This window comes from Oreochromis aureus, linkage group 11 (assembly GCF_013358895.1).
Source record: "Oreochromis aureus strain Israel breed Guangdong linkage group 11, ZZ_aureus, whole genome shotgun sequence".
Lineage (NCBI taxonomy): Eukaryota > Metazoa > Chordata > Actinopteri > Cichliformes > Cichlidae > Oreochromis > Oreochromis aureus.
Window position 1 is genome coordinate 24,297,971 of NC_052952.1, and position 21,544 is coordinate 24,319,514.

General features: G+C 39.7%; 1 protein-coding gene across 1 annotated transcript; it reads right to left on the reverse strand.

Annotated features, from left to right (window-relative positions):
* Window positions 1–1,435: 1,435 nt before the first annotated feature.
* LOC120442722 (carcinoembryonic antigen-related cell adhesion molecule 5-like) lies at window positions 1,436–8,974 on the reverse strand. Its single transcript, XM_039619863.1, has 9 exons — window positions 8,881–8,974; window positions 8,368–8,520; window positions 7,557–7,835; window positions 6,918–7,184; window positions 6,278–6,550; window positions 5,868–6,125; window positions 2,257–2,288; window positions 2,039–2,121; window positions 1,436–1,673 (listed from the first exon to the last, which is right to left on the reverse strand). Exons 1-9 carry the CDS (start codon window positions 8,972–8,974, stop codon window positions 1,553–1,555), a joined length of 1,560 nt encoding a protein of 519 aa, XP_039475797.1. The 3' UTR covers window positions 1,436–1,552.
* Between the last annotated feature and the right edge of the window lie 12,570 nt (window positions 8,975–21,544).

Genomic DNA, 21,544 nt, shown 5'->3' on the forward strand with positions numbered 1-21,544 from the left:
CTTTATACACTTTCCTCAGACAAGCATGAACATTTTCACACTTTTCTCTCTTGTTTAAACACTCTCAAAGTTTAAACCTTCGTAGAAAAAGAAGTCCAGTATTATAGAATGAAACCAAAGACTAAACCCTGTTTTCAGGTCCAGAACATGGGAAAAGAGCAGCTGCGAGAGAATTCAACATTAATGAATCAATGGTACGCTGATGGTTAGAATCTTCCTCTGCCTTTTGGGTGCTACCGCAGGTGCCTTTGATGGTGCAAAATGTTTTGTCGACATTGGTCTGCTTGTTGGGGAGAAAACTTACAAACAGTACAGCACTTCAGAGTCACAATCCCAGTGATTGAAGATCTATGTAAATTTGACAAACTGAACACAATCTGTACTGGACAGCCAATCAGGATGAAGAACACAATGCACTACAGTCAGAGGTTGGAGCACTGTGAAATATTATTAAAGTGACCTCTCAAAAATCACCAGTGCAAAATCAAAAAGGCAGTGCATCACGTTTATAGGATTCTTTGTCTCAACCTCAAGATTGAGACAAAGAATCCTATAAACGTGATGCACTGCCTTCTGTTAAGTGAGAAACTCCCAATAACACATCCATAATTCTCCAGTACTGATGAATCGCCCTAAAACTCCCAAACATTACATATGCAAAACAACATGTAACCTGAGAGTTGTTGAACACAGTGACCCATTTGGCTGACTCTGATTTATATGGTTGGACTTTCATCCTTTGCACACTGTAAGGTCTTATCAGTGGCTATAAAACCATTAGCCCACTTCTTTGAATCATTTCTGTGGCTTTTATAATCCTATCGATCATCTTGTTTTATACATTTAAGGGTTCAGTAAAAATTTGCTGCCAAAGTTTTAAGAACTTCCACATTAGGCTAAGCTTCTGTTATTCAAGGAGTTTCATATTGAAAAACAAAAGATAAACTGAAACACAACAGAAGCATGATTTACATCACTAATATAAAATTTAGACAGACTGAAAACTGCAACATCCAATTCTGAACTTTCAGTAAGCGGTTTACAGTTTGCAGAAACTACTGTCAAACCTCAGGGGCAATTAAATATTATAATCAGTAAAATACAACTTTACCGCTTTCCCCAATATCTTTACTCAGCATCCTGCCCTCAAAACCACAGAAAATCCACTTGTGGGTAGCATGATGCAGCGTATAAAACAAAAGTGTCAGATTCCGGTTTTATTTAATCATTGAGACCTTTTATAACATGTAGGTAGAGCCATTCCCAAAGTCAAGAGTACTGCTGCCCACTTAAACCAGAAAATCCTGTGCGGTCCACCCAATGTTAAATCTTTACTCTAATCAAAATACAAATGAAAGAGTGATGTATTTCATTGAATGTTTTAATCAAAACACATAAACAACACAGGCTTATGGCTAAAAATTGCTAATGCTACCGATTCACATACAAAGCAAATGCGACGCAAAGAGGAGTAATTTTAGGTCAGAGTAACGACTAAAACTAACAAACTCCTGTTATCAGTTTTAATTGAAGCTTTTTATAAATTTCCACTTTAATTAAATTTAAATAGATATGTAACTGTAAGTACTATAATTTCAAACTGAATTTCTGTTATCACTGCGGAACACCTGCAGTCCTGACAAGAGGCCTCAGTCCACACGTTGGACATCACTCTGTAATCAGATTTTAACATTAATGTGCAAATGCATGTAATTACATGTGTTAACATAAAAACAAGAGACACAACTGTGATGTGTTGGTTGTTTTATATATATTTAAAATAAAGTAGCAAATATTAGAATATTTATTACAGAGAAAGTATTAATATTTATTTTACATGGAGAATAATAATCTATTAGTTAAAACATCTTAACACATCTTGTTTAACATTATATGATATCAAACCAACAAAGATTATAACGTTAATTGTCTGCAGCAGGTGAAGACTTCTAAAAATCTACAGAAATGAGAAAATATTCTTGTCAATTATCAAAACTGTTCCTTCTTAATTAACAGTGATAATAAATGTTAAACTTACCTTGAAAAGGGAAGGTCATCACTGAGTTTATATTTGTTATTTTCTTGTAATGGAAATGTTCTCATACATATTTTCTTCTTGTTCTAAGAAAGCAAAGATTTGTAACAGTGCATGTAAGTATCCATTAAAACAATGATTTTGATTCTCTAATTTCTTTATTTTGCTATAACAAACGTGTAAGGTGACTTTAGAATTAAAAAAGAAAAAAACTAACTTACCTGTATTTTGTTTCTGAGGATTTTTGTTGAATCTAAATATTTGAAATGAAGCATAATTAAAATGTGGTCATGCAATAAGATCCAACACAAAACTACAACACTAAAGTTATATTTGAATTTAACAAGAAATCCCAGTATTTATTACAATAAGTGTTTATTTTGCACGATTAACATAAACAAGCAGTGAAAAGAATTGATTCTCCTTCGTGATTACTCCGAGACCAGCAGAAGTAGAACGTTAGCAAGTGACTCTTTGCAGAATATGAAACATTTGTTGAATTGTACCACTGAATTCTAGACATTTTCTATGATTACAATATTTTATGTAGATTAAAGAAGAGAAATGCTTTCCTGGTGTCATGGCCTGGTTCTAGGGACCCAGGGCTCATGTATTTATGTACTTATATTTATTTTTCCGTATGTAGTGTTTTGGTTGTTTTTTTCTCCTTTTTCCTCCGTCTCCCTGTGTGTGTTTATGTTGGTTCACACTCCTGGATGTTTTGGATTGCTGAGGGATTGCGACCCATCAACAGCTGCAGCTGATGGCCTCGTTAAGAGCGCTCTATTTAAGAACTTGTTAGTACAACCGTAGACTAATGTGCATGAAAGGCCTCGCTAGTGTTTGATTTCCCTGCCAGCCTATGTGTGTTTGTGTGTTGCCAGGAATCGGGAGTGGAGACACTGTCTGGGAACGGGAATTTTTGGAGCTGTTGTATTTTCACCTTTTCACAGACATTTGCACTGTGTGGGATTCGGGGAGGAATCGCCACTGGAGCCACAGTGCCTGGGATTTGTACATAATATGTTTCTTTGTCCACTGTAAATAACCCTCACTTCTCTTCACCATCAGCAGTGTTGGGAAGGTTACTTTTAAAATGTATTCCATTACAGAATACTGAATACATGCCCCAAAATGTATTCTGTAACATATTCCGTTACGTTACTCAATGAGAGTAACGTATTCTGAATACTTTGGATTACTTAATATATTATCGTGCTGTTTACAACTACGTGAATGTACTATTGCTGTGATTTATTCCTGTTACTGAAGGTCCGCGGCTCCGAACCGTAGTAAAGGGACCTCTGGCTAATACGGTGGGTTCCGTGTCGGGCTGGTAGCCGAAAAATAGCTTTACTTTGTTGTCTGGGTCAACTTTGCTTGCCAGAGACAGAGAGAGGCGTTGAAAGGCTGCTCCAACGGAACTTATTTTTTCCGGAGGAAAACACGAACACAGTGTACAGTTGAGTCTTAATAGCTTACTTACAAATGGGCTCGTCAGGCACTCTTCTTGGCTGCAGTGGTTATTATTATATTTACATGCTTTCAGCTCCCGTTTTTGCTCCGTGACAGCTCGGACTTTTCCTTTCTCTCCCTCCCTCGCTCACAGACACATAACGTGTATGGCAGTCCATTCTTGCTGCGGCACGGACTACACTGCCCATGAGGCTACATTCTTTAGGGCCATGCCTGTAGCATTCTGCCTTTTAGCTTAGCACAACAACAACAACAAAAAAGCGCTCTCTCACCCAGGAAACACGCAGAGAGAGCGTCACCCTGTAACCATGGCAACCGTAACGCTGCCGCCTGGAACAACAGAACATAGCTGTCAAGCAAACCCAAACAGTCCTGACCCGTGACAATATGAAACAGGAAAGTACCGCCGTGTAATCCATTTATTTCAACAAAGTAACTGTATTCTGAATACCACCTTTTTAAAGGGTAACTGTAACGGAATACAGTTACTCATATTTTGTATTCTAAATAGGTAACGGCGGTACATGTATTTCGTTACTCCCCAACACTGACCATCAGAGTACCATATTTTGGGCCCTTCTCTCTTCAGCTCCACGGTCTGACACCTGGTGCTATTTTAAATATATTCTCCACTTACTTTTTCTTATAAATGTAGTACCCTCCACCAACTGCTGCAGCGAAGATGACACAACATGCGATTACTATTCCAGCGATGCAACCAGCAGCACATCCTGATGGTTGATCTGGAAAAGTATAAATAAAGATAACAAATAAATTTTGACAGTAAATTGTCTTATTATCTCAAAACTACCCAATAGTGTCTTTCTTTATTTGATTTTTATAATTTTAGAACTATCAGAGGACCTTTGATTGGTGCAATGTTCTTGTTGCATGAAAAGTACTTGTGTGTGTGAAAATGGTGGATGTACCAATTTCTTAACAATTTGCTGACGATTAATGTGTTGCTAAAGTGTATTTCGGTATTAGAAACAACTGTTATATTATCTGAAGATAAACCTCCAAAATTTAGTTCATAGAAAACTACATGAAATTGACCATCATTAAACTATCAATGGTACTGGGGTGGGTTTTAATAATCGATTCATCGATTAAAATCGATTCTGGCTTGGATAACGTGAAATCGATTCATTAAAATCCTGAATCGATTTTTTAATATAAATTTATTTTGCCCGAAACGCCAGAATCTCAGGTGAAACCTCACAAAATTTCAACAACCACCAAACAGCTAAGACAGTAAATGAGAGCAGGTACACGGATTCTGCACAAGGACGTAAACACACACCGCGGACCCGCGGATCAGAATCAGTGAGATGTCGCCTTTCTCACCCGACGGGCGCTGCAGCTTTAAGCGGCTGCGCGCGCTCCCGCGGACGGCAATCACTTTCTGGCAGACAATCACTTTTTGGCACAACAACTGCACGGACACGGTCGGGGCTGAAAGCCGACAGCTCGCTGATTCTGATCTGTCGGCGGGTCCGCGCTTTGTGTTTACGCCCTTTTTGTGCTGATTCTAAAGCTGTTAGTTTTATCTCTCTCCAAACAATATTGACTGAACCAGCAGCAAAAGAAGATCCAAACTACGCTTCACAGAAACATCGTCATGAAATCACTCTGACTTTTACTGTTTTGCTTCCACCATGATAAAGTCACACTTCATGCACAGCTCTCTCTCTCTCTCTCTCTCTCTGTACTTCAAGAACAGTTTCCGTCTAAAAATCTGTTTTCTGCATTATTCGCTTGCTTGTTACGCACAAGTCTACTGTTGTTTACAGCGCTGTCAGCCGCTGTTTTTTTTTTTTTCGTTTTACATACTTCCGAAAAGAAAACCTAATTTCTGCCGTTCAATACTGAACAAATTTAAACTTTTTAAAATTATGCAAAATGCAAAACGCTTAGCCGTGTCTCTAATAAAACCGCTGTAACGTCAGAGGTAACGTTCATATGTTGATTAATGGTTTTCTTTCGTTTTTGATGTACTGCAGAATATTTTTATAAAATCCAAGGCCAGGAAAACCACCTTCATGTTTTTCTGTGTTTTATCTTCAGCTACTTTGACACAAAGGCATCTGATGTGACGCTTACACCTTTGATAAAGTCTTGCGTGTGTCAGCTTCCTTTTAATAGATACAAAAATATGTAAATGTACTGATCTGAATTATAATACTTCTGACTGTCAAAATTTCCCAGATTCAAATCGAATTTAATTGAATCGAATCGAATTGAATCGAATCGTGGATCGAGTCGATTCGGGACCTTGTGAATCGGAAACGAATCGATTCTAGAAATCAGTGACGATAAAATGGTACCATCTAAGAGTATAAACACACGCACATACCTGTTACAGTCAGTCCCTGCACCACTGATGATGATGTTCTCTCAGTTATATTATTCCATGCTTGACAGATGTAGTTGGCACTGTCAGAAAATCCAACCTCTTCTTTAATGTACTCAGCAGAATTGGTGAGTACTTCTGTCCCATTTAAGAACCAGGTGAATCTGGCAGACGGTGTGGATTCAGCAGAGCAGGTCAGTTTTAAGGTGCCTTTGATATTTATCTTATTTGGACCTTTGATTTGAACATTTTCTGGTCCATCTGAAAAACAGGCAAAAATAGTAAATGTGTTCATTACTTTTACATTTCTGCATTACTAGACTACATATCATATTAGTAGTACCATTCAAAATTTGAAATAATTTTACTATATCAATGAACAAGAAGTGTAGACTGACCAGGATGTTACTTACAATTAACAGTCATGACGTATTTAGCTCCATCACTGCTTATGGGGTTGCTGATTTGACAGAAATATTCTCCACTGTCTTTCCTAGTCACAGTGTCAAAGGTCAACACTCTGTTATTGTCAGAAAGGGTCATGTTGTCAGTCGGGGTCAGATCTGAGCCATCCTTCATCCATTTTCTGGTTAAGACTGAGCCAGAAGCCTCACAGGTTAAGTTGACAGAGGTTCCCTCAACTGGCAGGTTTGTTGATGGTTTGACAGAAGAAGCTGATATTTTCTCTATTTGCCCCAAAAAATATTAACAGGGAAAAATTATAGACTGAGAACAAGAAAAAAAGTAGGTGATGAACTATGTCTGTGTTTTACAATATTTTATCTACCCGAGATTATTTGATGACTAATAATTACATGTCTGTGAAGGTTCTCAGTCATCCAGGTCATCGTAGTCAAAGGAGCTTGCAAAGAAAAGTGTCTGGACTTCTTTAAGTTGCTTGAAGACGTTTCACCTCTCATCCGAGAAGCTTCTTCAGTTCTAAGGTCAAATGGCCATTTGACTTTAGAACTGAAGAAGCTTCTCAGATGAGAGGTGAAACGTCTTCAAGCAACTTAAAGAAGTCCAGACGCTTTGACTAATAATTACACTTACCCAGCACACCGATGGCTGAAGGCTGAGATGTTTGAGATCTCAGAGTTTTGCCGTTAAAGGCTTGACAGCTGTAGTTTCCACTCTGACTCATCTGAACATTCATCAGTCTGATCTCTGATCCAGTATCAGGCAGCTGATCTCCATTCAGAAACCACTTAAACTGGGCAGGAGGTCTGGATCCAACTGAGCAGGTGAGGCTGATGTCTGACCCCACAGCAAAGTATCCTTGTGATGGAGATAAGATCAAATTCATATGTTCTGGACCGTCTAAATGTAGAGGGAACAAAGAAAATTAACGTTAACTCGATGAAAACTTTCAAGGTATAATGCATTCAGTTTATCTTATTGTTGCGTTGTGAAATTATTAACTACAACTATATTACTCCACACAAAAAAAAAGATTCTTGGGTAATATATTAAAAAAAAGACCTTCTCGTTGTATGAAGCCTATCTTTCTGTTTGTATCCAGATGCTTTCAGATACATTACTGAGCATTTAGTTTGTGCAGTTCAGGGTTGGAGGGGACAGGATTCTCTAATATTTTCTTTTCTTATTATCTATATTCTTTCTCAACTCTCTCTGATGTTTGTATCCAGATGTTTTCAGATAAATTACTGAGCATTTACTTTTGTAACTCACAGCTGATGGAGAGGTTTACTGGATCACTGGTACCAGTACTGACAGGGTTGGACACACTACACCTGAATGGTCCCTGGTCAAAGCGGGTCACAGTGATTATAGTCAGACTGGAGCCTCCATCAGTGAGCTGAACTCTGTCACTTGCTGTAACCTCAGAGCTGCCGTTCAACCAGAGGAAAGAGAGAGAGGATCCAGAGGCAGAGCAGGACAGAGAGACAGAACCACTGAACTCAACCAAGTCTGTGCTGCTGGAAGTTACTGACACATTGGAGACTTTATCTGTGAAAGAAAAACAAAATAGTTTTATTGTTGACATCAACTAATCCATGAGGAGTCAGTGTTTATGTCAACGATTTCCATCATACTATATACTCAACATAGAAAGACAGAGTAGCAATTATAGAATTATCATCAGAAACTGCTGTAAATCAGTCATAACCTTTAAATAATTTAATTCTGATAATTGATAATATCTACTCGGTTAAACTGGTTCTAGTCTGAATTGAATTTATAAAATAAATTTCCTTAAAGTTGGGCCCACAGCTTGTTCTTTATATCAGTCAATCCTACGTTTAAATAAAAATATTCAATTTCTTACAGCCACACAGTGTTTTTAGCAGACTTTGTAAAACCTTTAATATAACAATCTTAATAATAAAATAAAGTATTGGAAGACTGAATTATTGGATTACAGTGAGTACTGGCGTAATAAAAGTGTACTAATAATTACAGATATGTTTATATGATGTTAATATAACGTAAACTTGTATTTAAAAAACAATTATGCTGTCAGTTTTCAACACCTGCTCACCGTATATCGCCAGAGTAGTACGCCCAAACTGTGCTGTAGCACCAGCTGGGAAAATGATAACTGAATATGACGCACTGTCATTCAGAGTGAGACTCCTGAGCTCCAAAGATCCAGTAGATGGGAAGAGTATGATCCTGCCTTCATACTCTGGTCCTGTTATGTTTGCAGTACTTGAGGTTATTATATTCTTAGAGTCATCAAAAGTCCAGATCACAGACTGAAACGGTGTTTCTGTTGGAGTCAGTGTTGTAGTGAACATCACTGTTTCACCTACAGCTGCATACAGAGGACCATCAGGCAACACACCAACTGCTTTAATTAAACCTGAAGGAGACATATTGGATTTGAAAAAATTGAATTAAAACATTCAATTTGACAAAAGAAAGTAATCAGCTGTAATTATTACTAAACCACTAAACCACTAAATAAAAGAATAAACCACTAAACAATATTGAGGTGACACTGACAGACGCAGGTACACAGAAATCCAGTAACGCCTCCTCCCATGCTTACCTCCCATCTGATGTGGACAGCGGATCAGCTGGAGGCGCAATCGAAGATTGCTGCGGTCCCAGATCCAGCTGTACACACTGGAATATTCTCCCATGTTGCTTGTCTGTGTTTTATTGTGTTATGGTGTGTTGATATCTGTGCATTCCTGGATTATGCTTTTGTGTTAGACATTTCAATGTTTTTTTTTTCGCTATCTAGACTGACCTGTCTCCCCAATGTGATGTTTTTGTATTGTATTTATGGTCGGCAAAGTCTGTCATCTCGGTTGTGGGCAATTGCAACTAACAAATAAAGGCTATCTCATCATCATCATCATACATCCACTTTAGCCCTTTAAGACAATCAGCCCCATGATGAATCTTTCTGCCCTTCATTCTTTCTCTGATTAAAAATTTCCACGATATCTTGTCACCTTGAGCCATGATGTGAATTTCATTAAAAGGAGCTCTAAACATAAAACAGGTCATGACCACTGTTACATCTGTGCTCATAAAACTGAAGTCAAGCTATAAGAAAACAGTTTATGATTCAGCTGTTTCAAACATTATATTTAATTAGCATGATTTTAAAGTTAGCTTCAGAAGCATAGATGTCTCATTTAAATGGTTTCTCTCCTTACTTATAAAGATTAAAGCAGAGAAGTAAAATCACTTAAAGTGACACGAGGAACTGTGTATTTAAAGTTAGGAAAAGCAGGAAGGCGGAAGAATAAATCAGTTCTAGACAGAAATACACAAGCAGAGAAGAAACAAAAACAGAAAGGAAAACTAATTCTGAGACACTGCTCTGTTTTTCTCATTTAATTTATCATCAGTATACAAACCTGCTTCTTAGGACACTGATCCATGTTATCTGAGCAGGAAAAGAAAAGGTAAAGTCTTCCTGTATATAGTATTTAGGTCTCAAATCATTAAATGTGAAGTGAAAGTATTTGGCAGATGTTAGGTCTAATTGTTGAATGTTGCCATTGTGTTTCTTAAATTTGTACAGTCTTAGTTCAAGCAGTATTATCAAAGCCATTCCTTTGATCCTGAACACCTCTAACCACTTTGTGTTGGGGGAGGTTTTATTGTAGATACATCCTATCTGAAAGATCTGTTTCTTGTGTTGTAAGCTTCCTGCTTTTACGACCCTTTGGTCAGCAGGAGGTTGCACACACACACACACACACACACACACACACACACACACACACACATTCCTACTTACATATAAAAGTTCACACATATACATACAATGCCTTAGAACCATGTGGGCGTTGCTTTGCTGTGTTTTGTGTGAACTGTCTCTCAATAAAAGGCAGCGAGAGGAGGCCGGATTTGGGGTCATTTTCGTGCTGGACACAGATGAGGCCTCCCTTGCACAAGTAATCGATCGATCGCTGACTGTCTTGTTTTCTTTCATGATGAATAAGTCTCTAGAATTAGCGGGTTTGTGGGAACAGACCCAACATTTATTTGGTCCTTCGGAGCCGGAGCCTAACACATCGCATCCACCGCGAGGAGAGGGAGAGGACGCAACCGCAGTCTGCTAGCAGCCATCGTCTGGGACGATGGCAGATGACAGTTTGCGCCTGAACTCTCCTCGGGATGGATGGCGATTGACGGGATACAGAGACTCTTCCCATGAACGGAAACAACACGAACAGTGAGTACAGAAGGCCTTAGAGAGCGGCTACGTGCCCGTGCGTTAAAGCAGGTACGTGAGTGCGCAAGCTGTGCGTGTAGATGCAAGCTGCCTGGTTTCTCCGCCAGTGCTTTTGGTTTTGTTTTTAATCTTTTTGATTTATTTAAGGAGGGTTAAGTCAGTTTCTCCACCGAAGGAGGTTTAAAGAGTTTTCTCCACCGAATAGAAGGAGGGTAAGGACGGTTTCTCCACCGAAAGGAGGATAGAGCTCTATAAAGATAAAAAAGGTTCTCCGCAGTTAAGGGCGTTGAGTGTATGGTTTCTCCACCAATGGTAAGGAGGAAAGAGCTCGCGCGGTGGTAAGGGGATTATAGGCCTAAAAAGAGTGTGAATGAGCGTATATGTGTGTGAGTGCCAGTAAGTGAACGCAGCAGCACAGAAGAAAAGCGGTGTTAACGGATTTCCGTGACCTGTTGTGTACACGTAGCCTGGGTTTTGGTGTAAGTCGCGTTGCCTGCTGCAAATTTAAAAGAAGTCTGCCTTGAAAGAGGATGAAATACACTGCAAAGTATTTATTGGGCAGCACGTGGTGTGTGGATCGTTGAAGAATGAAGTGAAATTGTGCTCTAAGCAGAAGTGAGTGTGTCTGACGTCACGGTGTGTGTGAAAAGGTATCCAGCTGGGGCAGACGTGATTCTGCAGGTCACCTGCCCAGTGGACAAAGAAATAACATATGTTGTGTGGTGAATGATAGCATGAAGAGTGTTTGGTGTTTCTCAGCCTGAAACAGCTGTAATGCTACTTTCTGTTTATGAGAGAGAGAAAGAGAGAGAGATGTGTGTGTTGTTTTAAGCAGTGATGGGATTAATGAAAATGTGATGAGAGAGGAACACAAAAACATACAGAAAATACATCAACCATACTAACCCTACATGCACATAGAATAAATGATACTCATGAAGACCAGACAGCATCTTAAGCATGAGATTCTGTTTGTCATCTTGTCCAAGTCACTAGTAGGATGAAAGTGATACATAGACTAGTGGACTGAATATTATTAGTAGGACAGATGACTGCATTATAGAGGAAAACAGAATGCTGATGAGGGGTTTTAAATGAGTGAGCTGATTGTGAGTTTCTGGTGTGTGAAGAAGTTTTACCATGGCACACATTTGGATACATGAGAAGAAACTTATTATGTGATGAGACAACAGGGTTATGCTGTATATTGTGTGTGGCTGATTGGATGAATGTTTGAGATTGATCTAGCTGTTGATTTGTCTTTTGTTACTAAGTTGAGCCTGCCAAATGGGTTGTTACGATTTATCCCCCTGGCATGAAGAACACGTGTCATGACTTAACACTAGGTTTACTATCCTGCGCAAATTTGCGTAACTTCCCTAAACCCAATACCCCCTAGAATTACTGGCTTTTTTATTTTCTGGCGCAAGTCCCGAGGTGTTAAGCACCCCTGCTGAGATTTTCACAGGTCGTCAGCTTGTTTCTCCTACAGCTTTTGTTGTGCAAACCACCCATTGTCCTTGAGGCCTGGCACATTTGCATTTGCTCACTCAGAGTTACTCAGATCCAAGGCAGGCCAAACCTCTGTGTTACAACTTTCAGAAATGCCTGATAGAAATGCTTCAACTTACTCATGAGATTTTGACCACATTTTTTGCGGAAGTCACAACTATACTGAATGCACGACCGTTGTTGCCAGCTGCAAGAAATGCTGCAAGAAACATATATATATATGTGTGTGTGTGTATATATGATATAGATGTGTCTGTGTGTATAACTAGACTTTATGCATATTATATAAGGTGTGGCTATATAAATATATAAATATATGTACAACTCTGTGTATATATGTTTATGGACAGGCATGCAGGCAGGTAAGGAAGGAGCCTTGCAGGGAAGGAAAAACTTGAATCTCTCATGGTTAGGGGTTGGGGGAGGGTGTGTTTGCACAACAAAAGCAGGAGAACAATGGAGCTGACGACCTGTGAAAATCTCAGCGGCGTGCCAAGAGGTGTTAAGGTCGGGGGGAATTTACGCAAATCTGCGCAGGCCAGTAAATCTAGTAGTAGGGACTTGCACCAGGGAAAAAAGGCTCAGTAATTCTAGTGTTAAACAAGGCCTTTCTTTCCTTTGCTTTCCTTTCTTTTTATTTTGTTACTTTCATGGTGCACTGAAAGTTTCGGTTAATGATCTCTGTTTGAGCAGATCCACACGATTAGAACAGAAGCGTTATACGACTCGTCGTCGAGAAAACTGTTGCAAAGTGAGTTTCTCCAAAAATTAAAATGGGCTCGGGAGAAAGCCACTTATTTGGGACAATCAGAAAACAAGTCCCTGCCAAAAAGGATTCAGTGACGTAATCCGATTCTAAAGTTCTTCTTTTTCTTTGAAATGACGTCATTTTGCTGAGCGTGGAAACGAATGCGACGATAGTTTCCACTATCAGCAAAGAAAGAATGAATGAATGAATGAGTGGAAAAACTGACTGACAAAAGCTGACAAGACTGACTGACTTAACACCATTGTGTGAAGTTAACCCCCACCTGACAAAGGTGTGGCTGTATCTCTGTGTGTGTCTCTATTGCAGGAGCAGAAGGAGACCACAGGAGGAAACTTGGGTTACACGACTATGTGAACTCTGCAAATTTAACGTTTTTTAGTTTAAAATTTTCTGTGTCTGTGAATTCACCATGGGTGTGTTATTAACTACTTTGTGTTGCTCACAGAGATTACTGTGAGAAAGAGTGAATACGAATGCGCAGCGCTAACATTTACCTTTCTTTTCACAGCAGATGGTTAATCATGTGATTCGATCATGTGATTTATAGCAGGACAACTTAATGATGTTTTTCTACCACAGGATTACTGAGATTTTGTGTGAAGAAAACTGTGGTTACAGGCTGTGTGTTGATGATGAAATTACACTGTGCTGTGGAGAAAATATGAATGTTACAAGGGAGAAGTGAATATAGTGTGACACTGTCTGAAACCAGTGTTACTTCTTTTTACAGCAGAGTGTTAACTTTATGACCTTTTACAGCATCTCTGGAATCTGGATGGCCGACGCCTGACCACCAGGATGAACCATGTGTTTGGCTAATGTTTGTTTTTCTTTAAGAGTGCTTGTAAAGGATTCAGCACAGACAGACAAGTGACAATTGAACAAATGTGCAGTGGTTACAGAATAGTTGAATATGGGGCTCATTAGCTGGCCACTATTGAGCTCACAGTGATAAAAATGAGTGGAGTGACATTGCTTAAGGAAAGTCACCGATTAAATTGTGGAATAAATTGGGATGATTCATGATTTGGGACAAATTATGATAATAATAATAGTGATTTAATGATTGGAGAAAACATGCACATGATATTTGTCTTTTATGCTGAATACTTTATTACTCTTACGATCTATAGTTGGTTGAAAATGTGAAGTTTGATTTAAAGATTTTGTCTTCCAGGATACAGGCTCTGGGTGGAGCTGGGAGTTAGACAAGCTAAATATTTAATTGCTGACGACGACCACAGCAGTGAAGATTGCTGAAAGGAACACTTGGATACATTAAGCGCACTGCAAGAAGGTGACACACTTCGTGGCTGACTCTGGGTGATGGTGAAAAGTCCAGGGTACAAAGGGGGGGGTATATCTCTAGGACCTCTCGTCTCAATCCTGGTGAAGAAACCAATGGATCCTGAACCCAACTTAGAATGGCTGGGAATGTGCTGTTCGCCTTCTTGTGCCTGTGGACCCAGAGTGGGATGACAGGAGCGCACTGGGACAGAGCAAACCACACCCAGTACCCGCATGGGGTTTTCAACAACTACTGGTGGCAGTTTGTGAACACAACCTCTCACATAAAGAACGAGACCAATGGTTATGCTTGTGATGCCACTGGCTACACATTCTTCTGGACTGTGGCCATATAGCATCACTGAGAGTGAGACAGTTTGTTTGGTTGCCTTAGCAACACATCCAGGAGTAAACGTACTTGGAACACTGCCAACTTTTCAACTTCTGAACCTGAATGGATGGTTGATTCACCAGAAGCTGGGAAGGTGAACTGCTCTGGTACGACAGACCTGCTAGTCCGACTCTAAGTATCTGACTTGCTGCAGGACATTGAACAGCTAAATAAACTGGAAACAGGCCAGTTGCCTATGTGTATGAAGGGCAATGGATTAGTCCAATTTGGAGATTTATCATGGAATTTATACAACATCACGTATTCTCTTTGTCCTCTGCAAGAAGGATGCAAACAGAGAAGCCTTTTATCTACATTTACATCATGAACACTTCTCTAAGCTGGTTGAGGTTGTGAGCCAAGAAGATCAAAACACCTTGATCCAATTTCCTTTACAAAGCTTTTCCTGTGGTGACAACAGGACAGGAGAAGAGTTGTAAATGCGGATAATTCACCAGTTGACTCTAACCCCCACAGGATGCCTATAGTGAAAAGATCTGGGGGTGTTGATAGGAGTCATAAAGAAGGGTGTTGACCAGGCTACAGTGAAGTTGAAGTTAGCTGAGAGCCACATGGACAAACGATAAAGTCAACTGATGTGTTTGAATGTCTATGTCTGTATACAGTTGTATTGTAGTGACATATGACTTTTGAGAATGTTGATTCTTCTTGTTGACTGTTACATTCAGTTGTTTACTTGCAGGAATACATAATGAATCGCACGACAGGAGTAGATGCACCACAAGGCTGGATAACTTGGTTAATGTCTGGTCCTTGGTGGCATCTTCTTTTGAAAATATTAATTCCTGTTTTTGGACTGTTGACACTGATTTGCTTACGTATAGGATGTAGTTTACTGTGTATGAGATCAATGAGAAGCAGGTTAACTGCTTACATGTATTAACTGTGAACTTTTGCATCGATAGAAGGTGAATGAAGAGGAGTTGTGTATGAATGAAATCTACACTGACACTGTCTCTCAATAAAAGGCAGCGAGAGGAGGCCAGATTTGGGGTCATTTTCGTGCTGAGCACAGATGAGGCCTCCCTTGCGCAAGTAATCGATCGATCGCTGACTGTCTTGTTTTCTTTCATGATGAATAAGTCTCTAGAATTAGCGGGTTTGTGGGAACAGACCCAACAGCAGATATCCCCTGAAGACTGTGATATAAACGTTAGTCAAACAACAAAGTTTGAGGATATTTTAAAAACTGTAAGGTCAATACATTTTCAGAAGTAGATTTTGTATGAACAGACAAACATGAAAGGAACATGAGGAACTTTGTATTTTAAATTAGGAAAAGCAGGAAGGCCAAAGAATATTTAATTGAGACAACAATGAGATCTAGAGGAGTACACCAGCAGAAAAGAAGCAAAACCAAAAAGGAAAAAAAGCATGGGCAAAACAAACAACAGATATCTCATGAAGACTGTAATAGAAATGTTACTGAAACAAATAATTTTGAGGACATAAAAATGACAATGAGGAAGTGAAACTTTAAAGTCAATTATATAATTTCAAAAGTAGGTTTTGTACAGAGAAAGCAGTGAGAGTGAGCATACGAAGTGTTTTATCTGCCACATCAAGCAGTGAGAGCTCACCTGAGACTGTCCCGAGAATGATGAAGTAAATCAGAAATGTTTCCATTTCCAAAGCGGTGTTTTTCACACACTTTTCCTTTGCTGATATCAGTACATGAATGTTGATTTCAATATATTGTGTCATAAGGAAGTGAAGTTGTTAAGTTAAAATTCCTGAACCTGTTAATCATTAACCCAGTGTTCTACTAAATGCTCATCCTTTCATTCCCTCCTTGCAATGCACACATAACAAGTAATTAAAAAGCAAATAAATAAAAGTAAGTAAATATCCTCCTCTCTATTGTCATAAGTATTCGTTTTTCACAGAAATACAACCTTTAATAGTAGTAGTCAAAATAACAATACACATCATTGTTGTCTGATTTAGGACTGATAAACTGACGGGGCTGATAAACACACCTCGGCTTAATTTGTTGTATTTTTCATTTCATGATGTTTTCAGTTGATGATATATGAAGTCATGCTATTATATGGCAGTAGTTACAGTATGTGGCTTTAGCATTTTCTTCTTGCAATATGCCCGGCCTTCTCTGAAAAAGATCTCTGGATGGGAACACATGTTGCTCTGAAACGTGTGCATATCTTTTAGCAGTGATTATCCCAGTTTTGTCACTTTTCCTCAACTCATTCTGAATGAGCTTTGGCCCACAGATGAACACAGTGTTCTTGGAGGATGTTCACATATTGCTCTTCTTCTGTCCTAAAGCTTGAACCAACATTTGATGATGAAAGAGTCAGTCTTAATTCTTAATATGATAAAAACATAGTTCTGAAACTGTTCAGGAATTTGCAAACTGATCAACCTCTGCCCATCTTTGCTTTGGAAAACTTTGCCTTGCTAAGATGCTTCGTTATACTCAGTCATGTTACTGATGTTCCACTAACTTTTTCTTTTTAGTACTGCTTAGCTTTTTTAAACATTTCATTGTCCCTGTTGCAAGTTTTGAGGTATGTTGCAAATTCCAACTGGCATATTTTTTTAACCGATTTTAAAAAAAATGTGTGGTTAAACATTTCCGCACAGACTCTACTGAACAGCAATTTCAAAATTAACCCTTCTTTGGCTCTGTAGCTTCTAAGTGCTGCTCTCTGTCCATCAGCTTCACACTAACACCAGTTTGTCTGAAGATAGTGTTGGGCAGGTAGAGCAACTGCAGTTTAATATCAAAGGTTCAATGATTTGACAAATAGCAAGTAAGCAGAAATGACTGAGGGTGCAGGTAAAGACTTGTGACAATATTGTATGTAAAAAACCTTGTAATCACAGCTGACCCAATACAGAGATTGGTGAAGGCTGAAATGTTTGAAATCTTAGAAATTTGCTGTTACAGGACTGACAGCTGTAGTTACTATGCCAACTCATCTGAATTTTTTTCAGTCTGAGTTCTGATCCTTTATCAGAGAACTTAGTACCATTTAGAAATGACTTAAACTGGAGTACAGCAGATGGCTGACTCTACAGAATCTTCCATATGATGGAGATAAGACCAAACTGATATTTTCCAGACCATCTAAATGTAGAAAAAAAGCCAATTGAATGAAAAATGAAAGTTATTATGCATTTGTCTTGCCTTATTGTGAGGTCATGTGAAATGCAAACATCTTAAAAGCTGAGCTTAAAAGTGAGTCCACAGATGTCAGTCTCAGAGGGAGAGCCTTCCAGAGTGTTGGGTCCACTGTGGTAAAAGCTCTGTCTCCTTTAGTTTTCCTCCTCGTATGAAGCACTTGACCTCAGGGACCCGCTGGGGACGTATGGATGTAAAAGTTCACTGATCTAAGCTGGTGCTTGTCTGTGAAGAGCTCTAAAAGGCAGAACCAGAATCCTCAAATGGACTCTGAATTCAGTGGGGATCCAGTGCAGCGTTTATAAGCAACAGTGTGACGTGAGAGTACTTGTGTAAAAACCGCAATCTCTTCCAGAACCTGGAAAACACCAAAGAGATTGTGGTCGATTTCAGGAGAGGTAATTCCTAGCATCCCACACTGAACATCAACAGTGGAGAGAGTGAGCAGCACAGTGTTGCGGGATGAGCACATCTCTGAGGAACTCTCATGGTTGAATAACACCACATCACTGGCCAAGAGGGCCCAATATCTCCTCCACTCCACTACACTGTTGATTAGCTCTGTCACACAAAGTTACATTCAAATCTTGTAATGCTGCTGAAAGTCTTTTTTACTGCGTCTATTTGCATCACTGTCATACTTGCAGCAAGAGTTGCGTAGATGTGCTGATTTTGCTACAGTACTTGTTAGAGAGGGAAGACTGAGATATGATGGAGAGATGAAGAGCTGCAATACTGCTTTCCCCAGTGTCTTTACACACTATAGTGCCTGCAGAACTACAGACATGCCACATGAGGGCAGTATGTTGTAGCTTATAAATTGAAAGGGTCAAATTTGAAGGCTTTATGTAAATCCAAACTTTTTATAAGGTGAACAGGCTTCAGCATTAAAACGCTGTGTAATTACAGAACCACATTTATAAGTGATAAGCTGATGTGAAAGTCAGGGGTACAACCTCTGTGTATTGGGTGTATTTATTTTATATTTAAAGTAATCATTAAGATGCTAGATGCAGACCTTTTGTGAAAATAGAAGCAACTAAAAAAATTAAAAATTTAGAGATAATGTTCCAATTTTTTATTGTTACAGACAAATAATTTATGAAAGATCTCCATAAGATCCCTCTTTAACAACAGTCTGTAAACATCTTAAAAGTGAGCAGACCAGGCGTTTGACTTTTTGAAAGGGGAATGTTGTCTTATGTTTTCTGATATAGGATTCTATCTGTTCAAGAGACCTGGCTCTTCTTTGTGTATTTTATACTTAACGACACTCAAATTGTTTTCAGTTGGTGATATATGAATGGATGCTATGTTATTGTACAGTAATAACTGCAGTATCAGCAGTGTTGGAAATTCAACAACCTGTAAACATCCCAGGGAGTTTTTGCTTAGACCAATGAACAATGAATTAAATACATGAATAACAGTCTCCAGTTCAAAGTGTGTCACAATCGGACTTAACTAGACAATATTTCTTAAGAGATAAAAATAAGACTGAACCAGAGATTTGAGTAAAACATACAAACTGAGAGCAGAGTCAAAAGTTACCCCAGAGACTGAGAGACTATTTAGCAAACGTTGCAATGAGAACCAGAGCTTAAAGGCACAGGCATAAACCTGTCAGGGGAACAAACGAGGACTTCAGTTTTTTGTTCATTAAAACTGGAGGAAGTTGTCAGCCATTCAACTTTTAATGGAGTCCAAGTTCCTAAATGACTGTAACCGTTGAATCAGAGGAAAGAGGTGAGGATCCAGAGCAGGAGCAGACTGACTTTGTAAAATAAAAAGTAAAATGGTTTTGATCTCAACTAACAACAGGGCTGAAAATAAACATTAAAATATTTCATTGAGGTCTATCTGAATTATGTCATGGTGAGGAGTTGAGGCTTTTGTCAAAGGTTTGTATTATACTACCTTTAGCTTTAAAATACAAAGTAGAAATTTAAAAAAAGCTTAAAAGTTGCAGTAAAAGACTGCTAAAAATGTTTTAATCATTTCTCTGATATCATGTTGAATATCTATGCAGGTAAAAATGACTCAATAATGTCATATATTAAATTTAGCACTTAATTTAAGCTGTTGTTTACAGAGTATCCAAACTCTTTGGTGCCTCCAGCCTGGTGTTTTGTATTGGTCATTAGTAAGACCTAAATGTAAAGTTCATTACATTTATTATAGTTTTTTTATTCAATTTTCAAACTCTTTTGTACAAAATATTTTATGCATTAGTAGAGATGTACAAAAAGGAAAAGAAAACTCTCCTCTCGCAGTATTTATTTATTTATTTTTTTACAGAACTTAAGAGAAATCAATAGATCTGTGTAGGTTCTCAGTCATCCAGGTCATTGTCGTCTGAGGAGCTTGGGAAGTTTTGTGCAGATGTTTCATCTCTCATCTAAGAAAGTGAGTTATAAAAGTAAATGGGGGGGATCCCAGGTAAATGGGGGATCCCAGGTATTTAAACTCTAGTGGGGGTTGTTCCCAAAGAGAATTGTTGACCCTCTGTAGAACAGCAGGACCAGACGGCATCCCAGGTCGTATCCTCAGGGACTGCGCATACCAGCTAGCACCTGTGTTCACTGAGATATTCAACATCTCTTTATCTCAGTCGGTGATCCCCACATGCTTCAAGGAGTCCATCATTGTTCCTGTCCCGAAGAAACCCCACCCTGCTTCTCTCAATGACTATCGCCCTGTAGCCCTCACCTCAGTAGTGATGAAGTGCTTTGAACGCCTGGTCAGAGACTTCATCATTTCTTCACTACCAGACACACTGGACCCACTACAGTTCGCTTACCGTCCAAATCGTTCCACAGACGATGCCATCTCTCATCTCCTCCACATCACTCACTCACCTGGACACTAGAAGGGGAATTATATGTTAAAATGCTCTTCATCGACTACAGCTCTGCATTTAATACCATAATCCCTCCACACTCACCACCAAACTGGAGCACCTGGGACTCAGCTCATCTATGTGTCAGTGGATCTCCAACTTCCTAACTGGCAGACCACAGGCAGTAAGGATGGGCGGACATGTCTCAGCCTCCACCACTCTCAGCACTGGAGCCCCCCAGGGGTGTGTTCTGAGCCCCCTGCTGTACTCTTTGTACACATATGACTGTGTGGCCACTACCAGCTCCACCACCATCATCAAGTTTGCTGACGACACCGTCGTGGTGGGCCTTATCTCTGATAACAACGAGACGGCCTACTTGAAGGAGGTTAGGAATCTGGAGACCTGGTGCCAGAGGAACAACCTCCTTCTAAACGTCAGTAAAACAAAGGAGTTGATAGTGGACTTCAGTACTAAGCAGGAGAGGAACTACCAGACCCCGTCATCAACGAGTGCCCAGTGGAGAGAGTGGACAGCTTCAAATACCTCGGAGTTCACATCACGCAGGACCTGTCATGGTCCTGTCACATCAACACCATAGTGAAAAAGGCCCGACAGCGTCTCTACCTGTCACATCAACACCATAGTGAAAAAGGCCCGACAGCGTCTCTACCACCTCAGACGCTTGAGAGACTTCCGACTGCCCTCCAAGGTGCTCAGGAACTTTTACACGTGCACCATAGAGAGCATCCTGACGGGAAACATCTTAACCTGGTTCGGGAACAGCACCATGCAGGACAGACGAGCTCTACAGAGGGTTGTGCGATCAGCTGAGCGCACCATCCGCTCCGAGCTCCCTGACCTGCACTCAATCTACAGCAGGCGGTGCTGGACCAAGGCCAGGAAGATCGTGAAGGACCTCAGCCATCCCAACAACGGACTGTTCTCTCTGTTGAGGTCAGGAAAGCGATTCCGCTCCCTGAAGACCAACACAGAGAGACTGAGGAGGAGCTTCTTCCCGCAGGCGATACGGTCTCTCAATCATCACACCAC

Bases quoted from the DNA above. Each gene is read 5' to 3' on its own strand.
- LOC120442722 (XM_039619863.1), bottom strand. From the start codon at position 8,974: ATGGGAGAATATTCCAGTGTGTACAGCTGGATCTGGGACCGCAGCAAT. The intron at 7,836-8,367 runs GTGAGCAGGTGT...TTTCTTTCACAG, and splicing joins TACTACTCTGGCGATATACG to ATAAAGTCTCCAATGTGTCA. The intron at 2,289-5,867 runs GTATGTGCGTGT...TCAAATATTTAG, and splicing joins GCAGGGACTGACTGTAACAG to ATTCAACAAAAATCCTCAGA.